General features: G+C 45.4%; 1 protein-coding gene across 1 annotated transcript in view; it reads left to right on the top strand.

Moving 5' to 3' along the window:
- Positions 1-1,558: 1,558 nt before the first annotated feature.
- Positions 1,559-16,088, top strand: part of LOC110508029 (programmed cell death protein 10) — a 15,936-nt gene continuing 1,406 nt past the window's right edge. Inside the window, exons 1-6 of the mRNA XM_036964916.1 lie at positions 1,559-1,813; positions 4,026-4,079; positions 6,805-6,922; positions 8,719-8,845; positions 12,233-12,311; positions 13,780-13,862. Coding sequence (XP_036820811.1) covers positions 1,724-1,813; positions 4,026-4,079; positions 6,805-6,922; positions 8,719-8,845; positions 12,233-12,311; positions 13,780-13,862 — 551 coding nt within the window. The 5' untranslated portion in view covers positions 1,559-1,723. The remainder of the gene's footprint in view (positions 1,814-4,025; positions 4,080-6,804; positions 6,923-8,718; positions 8,846-12,232; positions 12,312-13,779; positions 13,863-16,088) is intronic.

Genomic DNA, 16,088 nt, shown 5'->3' with positions numbered 1-16,088 from the left:
CCCCCCCCCCCCCCCCCCCCCCCCCCACACACACACACACACACACACACTCACTCTTCACTGATTGGTGGGAATGTGTCTAGTCTCACTATGGTTCCTTAAGGCTGTTATCAAGTCCTTTCAAATCAGTGACCATGAAGGAAATTAGTCAAGAAATGGAAGCTTGTTGTGAGATTATTGGGACATGGCCTAAGGCAGGGGTGTCAAACTCATTCCATGGAGAGTCTAGTAAAAACCAAATCAAATCAAATGTTATTGGTCACATACACATGGTTAGCAGATGTTAATGCAGGTGTAGTGAAATGCTTGTGCTTCTAGTTCCGACAGTCTTAAGTAAAGGAATGGAAAGAGAATATATACACATATGGATGAGCAATGACAGAGCTGCATAGGCAAGATGCAACAGATGGCATAAAATACAGTATATACATATGAGATGAGTAATGTAAGATGCGTAAACATTATTAAAGTGACTAGAGTTCCATTTATTAAAGTGGCCAATGATTTCAAGTCTGTATGTTGGCAGCAGCCTCTCTGTTACTGATGGCTCTTTAACAGTCTGATGGCCTTGAGATAGAAGCTGTTTCTCAGTCTCTCGGTCCAAGCTTTGATGCACCTGTACTGACCTCGCCTTCTGGATGATAGCGGGGTGAACAGGCAGTGGCTCGGGTGGTTGTTGTCCTTGATTATCTTTTTGTCCTTCCTGTGACATCGGCTGCTGTAGGTGTCATGGTATCTGTGGGTTTTCCTTTCAATAACTCCTAGGCAACCAGGTGAGGGGAGTTATTTACTAGTTACTGACTTTATTTCATCAATCAAGTACAAGGGAGGAGGGGAAATCTGCAGCCCCTCGGCCCTCCGTGGAATGAGTTTGACACGTGGGGTCTGAAAGGAATAAATAGCGGTGCAGCTGACCTGGGAGCAGTGCTCAGAGCAGCCACTAGCTATGGTTTTATTAACACCCTCTGAAGACACTGCCTGGCCAGAAATAAAACGGTCACCTTTCGTCAGCTGGGGCTGAGTCATGGAATCGCAGTGACAGAGGGAAAGAAACCGTCACTCAGTCAGTCAGTATCTGCAGAACAAGGGCAGCATTGACACTCCCTCCTGGCCTCTAAATGCATCCAGTTACACACAGTGAAGAGCTGTCTGGTAATGGCCCCGGGTGACGTCATACAGTAGATAATGCTGCTGAAAGTGTCAGTCAGTAGGAGGATAGAGAACCTTATCATGCTTGCTCAGATGCACAGGTGTACACAGGCAGGGCCAGGTGTCTTGTAGAGCTTAGGGTCTGTGTCGGTCTCTCCACACCCACCGCCCTGCACCACATGTTTGACTTTGAACCGGAGCCAGATGGAATGTTTACCTGGTTATATAATGTCACCGCCCTCCAAGGCTAGACCGTGTTTGTTGACGTAGACATTACTAGGACAGAACAAGGCCTACATTTAGACCTCAAGCAATGAAAATACCTTAAATGAGGTATTATGGTGATGAAGTAGGCTATGTAATGTTGGATTGTCTTTTCTGTCCCTTACCTCCCATTCTACCCTTTCTTCCCCCGTCTTCTCTCCTCAGGTCCTGCCCACCCCCCCCCCCCCCCCCAGCTTCCTCTTCTCTGAGTGTTGTAATCAGTGAATGAGGTGAGCCCTGCCTTGGAAGCAGCCTTCACTCCATACACATATACAGACACACGTACAGAAACGTTGGCCTCTGGACGAGGATGACAATGGAAGAGATGAAGAATGAAGCAGAGACGACCTCGATGGTTTCCATGACACTCTACACTGTGATGTACCCCGTCTTCCACGAGGTAAGGAGGAAAGGATTTGGTAAAGACAGGATGTAGTGTTGAATGGGGCGTGTGCGTGCTATGGTGTCTTAAGGTTATACCACACATGTAACTACCCTTAGTTACGGGGGAGAGAGTGTGGTTGGATTGGAGAAATAGGGTCAGGGTAAATGGGTCTCTATAAAATCGGTGTTGTGGAGAACGCGGACAGAATCACGGAATACAGACATAAAAACAGAATTCAGCAATATTCAAAAATCTATTGATGAACTATAAATGTATTGAATTTATTTGAAAATTCATTATTTTGGCCAAGATTGTCATACGACATGAAGAAAATACGTTAGGGATTCATACTTTCCTTCATCTTGCTGAAGAGGAAACTGCACAGGAACGCCCCTTTCTGTGTGAGCCCGTTTGTCTGTCACTTTGTGTTGCCGTTATTGATGATGCTAATGTAATGACCACTGTTTTGTTGTGGACGTAGAACTTCCAGTTGTGTTGTTTTTCTATTCTAACAGTCTGCTTTTGAGAGTGAGAACCTGAACAAACAGAGGGGACAGAAATAGAGAAAAACAAAGAGGAGAAAAATGGAATTTGGGGGAAAAAACAGAATCTGGCAACAAAAAAATGAATCAGATTTTCAAGGGTCGTATAGGTGTCATTTGTCAGGAAGATAAAAACAGAGGGAATGGAGACAGAGGAAGAAGAGGGGTAGTCACAGATCACAGAGAGAGCAGCAGGAGTTAGGGTTTAAAGGGGTGATGGGTGGTAGGGAAGAGCGAGGGATGGAGGAGTGTGATAATTACTGTGTATAGCACCAGTGTCTCTCTGATGATGCAAAGGAGTTCCCTGTGGCCACTTTGATGTGGGGAGGTTGCTGTTTCACTGACTCAGCTAGTCCAGGTATTAGTCACACACACACACACACACACAACTATCCTTCCGGGACCAAACAATTTATTCCAATTCAAAATCCTATTTTCCCTAATCGTAAACCCAAACTCCTAAACCTAACCAGAAAATACCAATTTTCCCTGTGGGGACAGACAAAATGTCCCCACTTATCAAAATGTCCTGGTTTTACTCTCCTTGTAAGGACTCCTAGTACCCACAAGGAGAGTAAAACCAATAACACACAGGCTTGTTTTGTTCAATGTTGTTTGTGTACCAGTGTACTGTAGTTTTTGTTGTTGTCTGCCGTGTTAGCTAATGGGATGGTTTTTCCATGTATGTAGCTACTAACTATGCAGTTTGATGTGTTTTCATGTTGTGGTAATTAGTATAGGTGTGTGCTTTCCTTGTTTGTGAGATGTGTATATGCTATGTTAATTAGAAGATGGTATCTGTTTGTGAGATGTGTGTATTCTATGTTAATTAGAAGATGGTATCTGTTTGAGATGTGTATATGCTATGTCAATTAGAACATGGTATCTGTTTGAGATGTGTATATGCTATGTCAATTAGAACATGGTATCTGTTTGAGATGTGTATATGCTATGTCAATTAGAACATGGTATCTGTTTGTGAGATGTGTGTATTCTATGTTAATTAGAAGATGGTATCTGTTTGTGAGATGTGTATATTCTATGTTAATTAGAAGATGGTATCTGTTTGAGATGTGTATATGCTATGTCAATTAGAACATGGTATCTGTTTGTGAGATGTGTGTATTCTATGTTAATTAGAAGATGGTATCTGTTTGTGAGATGTGTGTATTCTATGTTAATTAGAAGATGGTATCTGTTTGTGAGATGTGTATATGCTATGTCAATTAGAACATGGTATCTGTTTGTGAGATGTGTGTATTCTATGTTAATTAGAACATGGTATCTGTTTGTGAGATGTGTATATGCTATGTTAATTAGAACATGGTATCTGTTTGTGAGATGTGTATATGCTATGTTAATTAGAAGATGGTATCTGTTTGTGAGATGTGTGTATTCTATGTTAATTAGAAGATGGTATCTGTTTGTGAGATGTGTGTATTCTATGTTAATTAGAAGATGGTATCTGTTTGTGAGATGTGTGTATTCTATGTTAATTAGAAGATGGTATCTGTTTGTGAGATGTGTGTATTCTATGTTAATTAGAAGATGGTATCTGTTTGTGAGATGTGTGTATTCTATGTTAATTAGAAGATGGTATCTGTTTGTGAGATGTGTGTATTCTATGTTAATTAGAAGATGGTATCTGTAAGAAGTGTTTTGATGCAGTGATAATGTGTTTACAGTTGGAGAGAGTGAACCTGTCGGCAGCACAGACCCTGAGGGCTGCGTTTATAAAGGTAAGGAGATGGAGGGACAGGGCAGCGTTTATACACGGAGGGGGACAGGGCAGCGTTTATACGCGGAGGGGGACAGGGCAGCGTTTATACACGGAGGGGGACAGGGCAGCGTTTATACACGGAGGGGGACAGGGCAGCGTTTATACACGGGGGGGGGGGACAGGGCAGCGTTTATACACGGGGGGGGGGGGGGGGGGGGGACAGGGCAGCGTTTATACGCGGAGGGGGACAGGGCAGCGTTTATACACGGAGGGGGACAGGGCAGCGTTTATACACGGGGGGGGGGGTCAGGGCAGCGTTTATACACGGGGGGGGGGGGGTCAGGGCAGCGTTTATACACGGGGGGGGGGGGGGGACAGGGCAGCGTTTATACGCGGAGGGGGACAGGGCAGCGTTTATACGCGGAGGGGGACAGGGCAGCGTTTATACGCGGGGGGGGGACAGGGCAGCGTTTATACGCGGAGGGGGACAGGGCAGCGTTTATACGCGGTGGGGGACAGGGCAGCGTTTATACGCGGTGGGGGACAGGGCAGCGTTTATACGCGGAGGGGGACAGGGCAGCGTTTATACGCGGGGGGGGGACAGGGCAGCGTTTATACACGGGGGGGGGGGGGGGGGGGGAACAAGGCAGCGTTTATACACGGGGGGGGGAGGACAAGGCAGCGTTTATACACGGGGGGGGGGAGGACAAGGCAGCGTTTATACGCGGGGGGGGACAGGGCAGCGTTTATACGCGGGGGGGGGACAGGGCAGCGTTTATACACGGGGGGGGGGGGACAGGGCAGCGTTTATACGCGGGGGGGGGACAGGGCAGCGTTTATACGCGGGGGGGGGACAGGGCAGCGTTTATACGCGGAGGGGGGACGGGGCAGCGTTTATACGCGGAGGGGGACAGGGCAGCGTTTATACGCGGAGGGGGGTCAGGGCAGCGTTTATACGCGGAGGGGGGTCAGGGCAGCGTTTATACGCGGAGGGGGGTCAGGGCAGCGTTTATACACGGAGGGGGACAGGGCAGCGTTTATACGCGGAGGGGGGTCAGGGCAGCGTTTATACACGGGGGGGGGGACAGGGCAGCGTTTATACACGGAGGGGGACAGGGCAGTGTTTATACGCGGAGGGGGACAGGGCAGCGTTTATACGCGGAGGGGGGTCAGGGCAGCGTTTATACGCGGAGGGGGACAGGGCAGCGTTTATACGCGGAGGGGGGTCAGGGCAGCGTTTATACAGGGGGGGGGGGACAGGGCAGCGTTTATACACGGAGGGGGACAGGGCAGCGTTTATACGCGGAGGGGGACAGGGCAGCGTTTATACGCGGAGGGGGGTCAGGGCAGCGTTTATACGCGGAGGGGGGTCAGGGCAGCATTTATACGCGGGGGGGTCAGGGCAGCGTTTATACGCGGAGGGGGACAGGGCGGCGTTTATACGCGGAGGGGGACAGGGCAGCGTTTATACGCGGAGGGGGGTCAGGGCAGCGTTTATACACGGGGGGGGGGGGACAGGGCAGCGTTTATACACGGAGGGGGACAGGGCAGCGTTTATACGCGGAGGGGGACAGGGCAGCGTTTATACGCGGAGGGGGGTCAGGGCAGCGTTTATACACGGGGGGGGTCAGGGCAGCGTTTATACGCGGGGGGGGGACAGGGCAGCGTTTATACGCGGAGGGGGACAGGGCAGCGTTTATACGCGGAGGGGGACAGGGCAGCGTTTATACGCGGGGGGGGGGCAGGGCAGCGTTTATACGCGGGGGGGGGACAGGGCAGCGTTTATACGCGGGGGGGGGGGCAGGGCAGCGTTTATACGCGGGGGGGGGGCAGGGCAGCGTTTATACGCGGAGGGGGACAGGGCAGCGTTTATACGCGGAGGGGGACAGGGCAGCGTTTATACGCGGAGGGGGACAGGGCAGCGTTTATACGCGGAGGGGGACAGGGCAGCGTTTATACGCGGAGGGGGACAGGGCATTTGAGACGGGATAGAGGAGCTGACTTTGGTCAATTCTGAGTTCAATATTCTGAGTTCAAGATAACCGTCGACACGAAGAAAGATTGCTCTTCTCATAGCCCATTCCCACAATAGCCTGCTGGAGAGCTGTCTTGAATTAGCAGCAGGTGCAGGATCCATAGCCGCCTTCCTATCATAGAGGAAGCCTGAGCTGGAATGTGAACCTAACTGAAACTGTCTAGCTTAGAAAACTCAGAGTAGATCTAACTAGCTTCGTAAAATACCCCTATGAGTGGTACCACTGTTCCAGTTTGATTCAAATCTGATTGTCTGACAGTGTCTAACTCCGATCATGGGTCTGTGTTCTATTATCGTAAATGTGTGTGTTTTTGTGGTTGATTAGTAATGCCTGGTGTGTGTCTGCATATGTTCTGTGGTTGATTAGTAATGCCTGGTGTGTGTCTGCATATGTTCTGTGGCTGATTGCCCAGTGTTTCCCCTATTCATTTAGCGCTGCTGCTAAATCGTTGCCGCCACTCCAAAAATATATAAACAAACAAACACGTATAAAGTATGTCGAATAGATAATGAAGCTATATTTTTTTTAAAGATAATCTTTTGGATCTAACAGTTGCCAAAATAAAAATGAAATTTACTTTAAAATTGTTGTTTTTCTTTTTTTAATCCCTAATGACAAGATGCCAGGGCAAACATTGTTGTCATAGACTGATGTGTGTTCTGTGGTTGATTAGCAGAGCCTGATGTGTGTTCTGTGATTGATTGTCAGGCTGAGAAGGAGAACCCAGGGCTGACCCAGGACATCATCATGAAGATCCTGGAGAAGAAGAAAGTGGAGGTCAACTTCACTGAGTCACTACTGCGAATGGCTGCAGACGATGTGGAAGGTGTGTGTCAGTTTCTGATTGTGTGTCTCTCTGTTCTGCAGTGAATAACCTAGTCCTAGATGATGATAGGTATTGTGCATCTGTGTACAGTACCGTCTCTCACCTCAGGATGGGGCTGTTTCTCCACTAATAAAACAACCTCTCCTTCCTGTGAGACATTTCTTCCCTCCAGGCTTGAATTTTCTCTCCTGCATGGCCTGATTGATGGTAGTAATGAATTCATGTGCACAGAATGAGAAGCTCAGCTATAGTTACACACGGACACACAGTCACACCGTGATGTGAGGGCCTTTGCTTCTGTTTGAATACTAAATAAACAGTGCCTTTAGAAAGTATTCATACCCCTTGACTTATTCCACATTTTGTTTTTACAGCCTGAACTCAAAATGTATTAAATAGATCTCACCCATCTACACACAATACCCCATAACGACAAAGTAAAAGCCTTGAAATAAAATGTAAACATTTTGCAAATGTATTAAAAATGAAATACAGAAATATTAATATTACCACCCCTGAGTCGAATCATGTTCGAATAACCTTTTGCAGCGATTACAGCTGTGAGTCTTTCTGGGTAAGTCTCTAAGAGAGATTACAGCTGTGAGTCTTTCTGGGTAAGTCTCTAAGAGAGATTACAGCTGTGAGTCTTTCTGGGTAAGTCTTAAGAGTTTTGCACACCTGGATTGTACAATATTTGCACATTATTCTTTAAAAAAATTATTCAAGCTCTTGTCAAGTTGGTTGTTGATCATTGCTAGACAGCCATTTTCAAGTTTTGCCATTTGATTTTCAAGCCAATTTTAAGTCAAAACTGTAACTCGGCCTCTTCTGTTTCTTTTTATCACAAAAAACTCCCTAGTTCTTGCCGATGACAAGCGTACCCATAACATGATGCAGCCACCACCATGAAAATATGTAAAGTGGTTCTCGTTGATGTTGTGCTGGATTTTCCCTGAACATAACACTTTGTATTCAGGACGTAAAGTTAATTTCTTTGCCCCATTTTTGCAGTTTTACTTTAGTGCCTTATTGCGAACAGGATGCATGTTTTGGAATATTTTTATTCTGTACAGTCTTCCTTATTTTCCCTCTTTCAAATAGGTTAGTATTGTGGAGTAACTACAATGTTGATCACAGCCATTAAACTGTAACTGTTTTAAAGCCACCATTGGCCTCATGGTGAAATCCCTGAGCGGTTTCCTTCCTCTCCGGCAACTGAGTTAGGAAGGACACCTGTGTCTTTGGTAGTGACTGGGTGTATTGATACACCCTTCGAAGTGTAATTAGTAACGTCAGTCACCATGCTGAAAGGGATAGTCAATGTATTTTTTTTATTTTTGATCTACCAATAGGTGCCCTTTGCGAGGCATTGGAAAACCTCCCTGGTCTTTGATACATTTTTTTGTTTGAAATTATGTAACTTTGTTAAGCAAATATTTACTCCTGAACTTATTTAGACTTTCCACAAGAAAGGGGTGACTCAAGATATCAGTTTTTAACTAGTAAAACTTTCTGAAGGAGCTGTACCTCCTGCTGTCAGCAAGGTTACACTGCAGTGGCACCTTTTTCTAACTTTCCTCTCACACTGAAAGGTGTGTGTGTGTGTGTGTGTGTGTTCAGGCGCACACACAGACTGCTCTCTGGGTGGGGCTGTTCTGTCAGGGCCTGGAATGCTCTCTACATTCCACCACTTCTTTTTGTTGACATGACTGTCTCCATGGTGACTAAGGCTGTGGCTCTCTTCCTGTGTGTGTGTGTGTGTGTGTGTGTGTGTGTGTGTGTGTGTGTGTGTATAGAGTTCATGATTGACAGGCCGGAGCAGGAGTTCCAGGACTTGAATGACAAGGCTCGGGCACTCAAACACATCCTCAGCAAGATCCCAGACGAGATCAACGACAGAGTACGCTTCTTACAGACCATCAAGTCAGTACACACTCGCTCGCAGACCTCCCAGCACACCTTCAGTGATGTGATTAACACTTCACAAGCACACAGTTCTCCAAAAACACACTCATTCTCTTGTTCCCATTTTCTTTCCATTGTAATACTAAGTCTCAAGTAGTACACACACGCAATTCTTCTCCCCCAGACTTTTCAGGGCTTGTTTCTGTCTTGGCTCAATTTGCCAGTTCTCAAATTGAATTTGTTTGTTGAGTTACTCTAAGTAACTTTGTCAGTGGAATATTATTTTTTATTTTATTTGGAACATAGTAGAATTCAGCTGTATTTAAAAGTGCAGAGTGTGTCTGAGAGTAAGAGGTTCTAGAAAGGAGGTAAGGATGGAGGGAAGGTGAAGGAGTAAGAGAGGTGAGATGGTTCAAGATGTCTGACTGCTGTTGGACTAAGGACTGAGAGGTGAGATGGTTCAAGATGTCTGACTGCTGTTGGACTAAGGACTGAGAGGTGAGATGGTTCAAGATGTCTGACTGCTGTTGGACTAAGGACTGAGAGGTGAGATGGTTCTAGATGTCTGACTGCTGTTGGACTAAGGACTGAGAGGTGAGATGGTTCAAGATGTCTGACTGCTGTTGGACTAAGGACTGAGAGGTGAGATGGTTCTAGATGTCTGTCTGCTGTTGGACTAAGGACTGAGAGGTGAGATGGTTCAAGATGTCTGACTGCTGTTGGACTAAGGACTGAGAGGTGAGATGGTTCTAGATGTCTGACTGCTGTTGGACTAAGGACTGAGAGGTGAGATGGTTCAAGATGTCTGACTGCTGTTGGACTAAGGACTGAGAGGTGAGATGGTTCAAGATGTCTGACTGCTGTTGGACTAAGGACTGAGAGGTGAGATGGTTCAAGATGTCTGACTGCTGTTGGACTAAGGAGTGAGAGGTGAGATGGTTCTAGATGTCTGTCTGCTGTTGGACTAAGGAGTGAGAGGTGAGATGGTTCAAGATGTCTGACTGCTGTTGGACTGAGAGGTGAGATGGTTCAAGATGTCTGACTGCTGTTGGACTAAGGACTGAGAGGTGAGATGGTTCAAGATGTCTGACTGCTGTTGGACTAAGGACTGAGAGGTGAGATGGTTCTAGATGTCTGTCTGCTGTTGGACTAAGGAGTGAGAGGTGAGATGGTTCTAGATGTCTGTCTGCTGTTGGACTAAGGAGTGAGAGGTGAGATGGTTCAAGATGTCTGACTGCTGTTGGACTAAGGACTGAGAGGTGAGATGGTTCTAGATGTCTGACTGCTGTTGGACTAAGGAGTGAGAGGTGAGATGGTTCTAGATGTCTGTCTGCTGTTGGACTAAGGAGTGAGAGGTGAGATGGTTCAAGATGTCTGACTGCTGTTGGACTAAGGACTGAGGTGAGATGGTTCAAGATGTCTGACTGCTGTTAGACTAAGGACTGAGAGGTGAGATGGTTCAAGATGTCTGACTGCTGTTGGACTAAGGACTGAGAGGTGAGATGGTTCAAGATGTCTGACTGCTGTTGGACTAAGGAGTGAGAGGTGAGATGGTTCAAGATGTCTGACTGCTGTTGGACTAAGGACTGAGAGGTGAGATGGTTCAAGATGTCTGACTGCTGTTGGACTAAGGACTGAGAGGTGAGATGGTTCTAGATGTCTGACTGCTGTTGGACTAAGGAGTGAGAGGTGAGATGGTTCTAGATTTCTGTCTGCTGTTGTAGTCATTGTCCACAGACGGGGCCTAAAATGAACACCTGCCAAATGCGGGTAGATGTTCATTTCACCAGCCATGGTGGACTAAAGAACTAAGAATCCTATATAGCCTATTCCACCTGGTGCTGAAACTCTGCCTGGCTGGGGGCTGTCTGCATGTGAAGAACTGAGTGAAAGATTCAGCCATAGAAGTTGGTCTAATTTACTTGAAACTGAAGTGAAACTTTGTCCTTGTGTTTCTTGATTATTTACATTGTTTTGTTCACAAGCTAGGTTGTTTTTCTATGTTTTGACTTTCAACTGCTAGAGAAGAGAAGACAAAGCGTCTACTAGTCAGTCTCACAGGGACAAACGTGACTTGAGTTACTACGGTAACCTCTGGCCCTTAAAGGGGCAGGTGAAAATGTTTGTCTCGTGAGATCTTGGTTTAAAGACTCAAGTCACAAAAAATGTAATGCAATAATATACTACATTACTTCTTACTAGTAATACATGGATTGTATTTTAAAATCTACCTGACACATTTTATTTTTATTTCACCTTTATTTAACCGGGTAGGCAAGTTGAGAACAAGTTCTCATTTACAATTGCGACCTGGCCAAGATAAAGCAAAGCAGTTCGACACGTACAACGACACAGAGTTACACATGGAATAAACAAACATACAGTCAATAATACAGTGTAAACAAGTCTATATACAATGTGAGCAAATGAGGTGAGATAAGGGAGGTAAAGGCAAAAAAGGCCATGGTGGCAAGGTAAATACAATATAGCAAGTAAAACACTGGAATGGTAGATTTGCAGTGGAAGGAGCAAAATAAATAAATAAATTAAATACAGTAGGGAAAGAGGTAGTTGTTTGGGCTAAATTATAGGTGGGCTATGTACAGGTGCAGTAATCTGTGAGCTGCTCTGACAGTTGGTGCTTAAAGCTAGTGAGGGAGATAAGTGTTTCCAGTTTCAGAGATTTTTGTAGTTCGTTCCAGTCATTGGCAGCAGAGGATAGGCGGCCAAAGAAAGAATTGGTTTTGGGGGTGACTAGAGAGATATACCTGCTGGAGCGTGTGCTACAGGTGGGTGATGCTATGGTGACCAGCGAGCTGAGATAAGGGGGGACTTTACCTAGCAGGGTCTTGTAGATGACATGGAGCCAGTGGGTTTGGCGACGAGTATGAAGCGAGGGCCAGCCAACGAGAGCGTACAGGTCGCAATGGTGGGTAGTATATGGGGCTTTGGTGACAAAACGGATTGCACTGTGATAGACTGCATCCAATTTGTTGAGTAGGGTATTGGAGGCTATTTTGTAAATGCCATCGCCGAAGTCGAGGATCGGTAGGATGGTCATTTTTACAAGGGTATGTTTGGCAGCATGAGTGAAGGATGCTTTTTTGCGAAATAGGAAGCCAATTCTAGATTTAACTTTGGATTGGAGATGTTTGATGTGGGTCTGGAAGGAGAGTTTACAGTCTAACCAGACACCTAGGTATTTGTAGTTGTCCACGTATTCTAAGTCAGAGCCGTCCAGAGTAGTAATGTTGGACAGGCGGGTAGGTGCAGGTAGAGATTGGTTGAAGAGCATGCACTTAGTTTTACTTGTATTTAAGAGCAATTGGAGGCCACGGAAGGAGAGTTGTATGGCATTGAAGCTTGGCTGGTGGACCAAAAGTAATTGTTATGCTCTGTCCACAGAGATATCGCCAGCGCCATCAAGGAACTGCTGGACACCGTCAACACTGTCTTCCGGAAATACCAGTACCAGAACCGACGAGTGAGAGCACTACACACTACACACTACCTACACACACTACCTACACACACTACACACTACCTACACACACACTACCTACACACACTACACACACTACCTAAACACTACACACTACCTACACACACTACCTACACACACTACACACACTACCTACACACACTACACACTACCTACACACACTACACACTACCTACACACACTACCTACACACTACCTACACACTACACACTACCAACACACACTACCTACACACACTACCTACACACACTACACACTACCTACACACTACACACACTACCTACACACACACACTACACACTACACACACTACCTACACACACTACCTACACACACTACACACTACCTACACACACTACACACTACACATTACCTACACACACTACCTACACACACTACACATTACCTACACACACTACACACTACCTACACACACCACACACTACCTACACACACTACCTACACACACTACCTACACACACTACACTACACACTACCTACACACACTATACACTACACACACTACCTACACACACTACACACTACCTACACACACTACACACTACCTACACACACTACACACTACCTACACACACTACACACACACACTACACACACACTACACACTACCTACACACACTACACACGACCTAAACACACTACACACTACCTACACACACTACACACACTACACACAACCTACACACACTACACACTACACACACACTACACACTACCTACACACACTACACACTACCTACACACACTACCTACACACGCTACACACTACACACGCTACACACTACCTACACACTACCTACACACACTACACACTACCTATACACACGACACACACTACACACTACCTACCTACACACACTACACACTACCTACACACACGACACACTACACACTACCGACACACACTACACACTACCTACACACTACCTACACACACTACACACTACCTACACACACACACTACACTCCACACACTACACACTACCTACACACTACCTACACACACTACACACTACCTACACACACACACTACTCTCCACACACTACACACTACCTACGCACACTACACACTACCTACACACTACACTCCACACACTACACACTAACTACACACACTCCACACACTCCACACACTACACACTACCTACACACTACCTACACACACTACACACTACCTACACACAAACACTACACTCCACACACTACACACTACCTACACACACTACACTACACTACACACACACACACACACACACTACTCAACACACACGAAACACACACTACACACACAACACTACACACACGACACACAGGCCGATTAAGATATTTTCTCGTTTCTTTCTCCCTCGGCTGTCAGAGTTTGAGACGTTCTTGTGTTTTTTCCCCTCCATTATCTTCTAAGAGAGTAAAACGCGTCTGTTTTTCCCAGGCACTGGAACACCAAAAGAAAGAGTTTGTGAAATACTCCAAGAGCTTCAGCGACACACTTAAAACCTACTTCAAAGATGGAAAGTAAGAACCTCATCACCTCTTATGTTTCTACCCTGCTGTTCTCTTCCATGGCCCGTACAATATATCACCCATACATATACGGGTTTATATCTGGCCCGTACAATATATCACCCATACATACGGGTTTATATCTGGCCCGTACAATATATCACCCATACATACGGGTTTATATCTGGCCCGTACAATATATCACCCATACATACGGGTTTATATCTGGCCCGTACAATATATCACCCATACATACGGGTTTATATCTGGCCCGTACATTATATCACCCATACATACGGGTTCATATCTGGCCCATACAATATATCACCCATACTGGTTTACATCTGACCCGTACAATATATCACCCATACTGGTTTACATCTGACCCGTACAATATATCACCCATACTGGTTTATATCTGACCCGTACAATATATCACCCATAGGGTATTACATCTGACCCGTACAATATATCACCCATACTGGTTTATATCTGACCCGTACAATATCACCCATACATATGGGTTTATATCTGGCCCGTACAATATATCACCCATACATACGGGTTTATATCTGGCCCGTACATTATATCACCCATACTGGTTTATATCTGACCCGTACAATATCACCCATACATATGGGTTTATATCTGGCCCGTACAATATATCACCCATACATACGGGTTTATATCTGGCCCGTACATTATATCACCCATACATACGGGTTCATATCTGGCCCATACAATATATCACCCATACTGGTTTACATCTGACCCGTACAATATATCACCCATACTGGTTTATATCTGACCCGTACAATATATCACCCATACGGTATTACATCTGACCCGTACAATATATCACCCATACTGGTTTATATCTGACCCGTACAATATCACCCATACATATGGGTTTATATCTGGCCCGTACAATATATCACCCATACTGGTTTACATCTGACCCGTACAATATCACCCATACATACGGGTTTATATCTGACCTTTACAATATATCACCCATACATACAGGTTTATATCTGCCCATACAATATCACCCATACATACAGGTTTACATCTGGCCCGTACAATATATCACCCATACTGGTTTACAGCTGACCTTTAAAATATATCACCCATACATATGTGTTTATATCTGGCCCGTACAATATATCACCCATACTGGTTTACATCTGACCTTTACAATATATCACCCATACATACGGGTTTACAAGTTCAAATGATTGAGTGCCAGGTTGTTCTGAATTCTGTATCTGCTGTGCTGTGGCAGCACCATGGACAGAGCACGTCGAGGAGTGTTTATGTGTAGGGAGGGCCATGGAAAGCCACTGGGCGGGTAGGTTTGACTCCTTTGTATTTCCATACAAATCGGAGGAAAACTCTGCCCGTCTGTGATAGGCTACTTGAATAACGAGTTACGCCTCGGCCTGTAATATTTACCACAGATGCATCATTTTGGTTCCCGTATCGGAGGTTCTGCATTGTGTCCAATGCCAACGCAGACGAGACCTTCACCCAAGCAGTGTCCCCACTGGGAGCATGTTATTGATAGAACCAGAGGGTTCTCTAGGCATCATCAAGCAAGGACCATTTTGAAATGCTCTGCACTGTGGAAAGAGAGAACAAGTTGTATTCGTGGTGAATTCACATGGGCTGTTTTGTCAAATCATATCAACATTTTATTGGTCACATAGACACGGTTAGCAGATGTTAATGCAAGTGTAGTGAAATGCTTGTGCTTCTAGTTCCGACCGTGCAGCAATATCTAACAATTTCACAACAACTACTTAATACACACAATGTAAAGGAATGAATAAGAATATGTACATATAAATATATGGATGAGCGATGGCCTTGCGACATAGTCAAGATGCAATAGATGGTATAAAATACAGTATACAGTATATACATATGAGATGAGTAATGTAAGATATGTAGGTCCTTATTAAAGTGCCGTTATTTAAAGTGACTAGTAAAACCTTTTTATTAAATCCATCTATTAAATATATTAAAGTGGCTGGAGTTGAGTCGGTGTGTTGGCAGCAGCCACTCAATGTTAGTGGTGGCTGTTTAACAGTCTCATGGCCTTGAGATAGAAGCTGTTTTTCAGTCTCGGTCCCAGCTTTGATGCACCTGTACTGACCTCGCCTTCTGGATGATAGCGGGGTGAACAGGCAGTGGCTCGGGTGGTTGTTGTCCTTGATGATTTTTTTTGGCCTTCCT

This window comes from Oncorhynchus mykiss, chromosome 27, assembly GCF_013265735.2.
Source record: "Oncorhynchus mykiss isolate Arlee chromosome 27, USDA_OmykA_1.1, whole genome shotgun sequence".
Taxonomy (NCBI): Eukaryota; Metazoa; Chordata; class Actinopteri; order Salmoniformes; family Salmonidae; genus Oncorhynchus; species Oncorhynchus mykiss.
The sequence above is the reverse complement of the archived record's forward strand: the minus strand, read 5'-3'. Positions and strand labels throughout refer to the sequence as shown.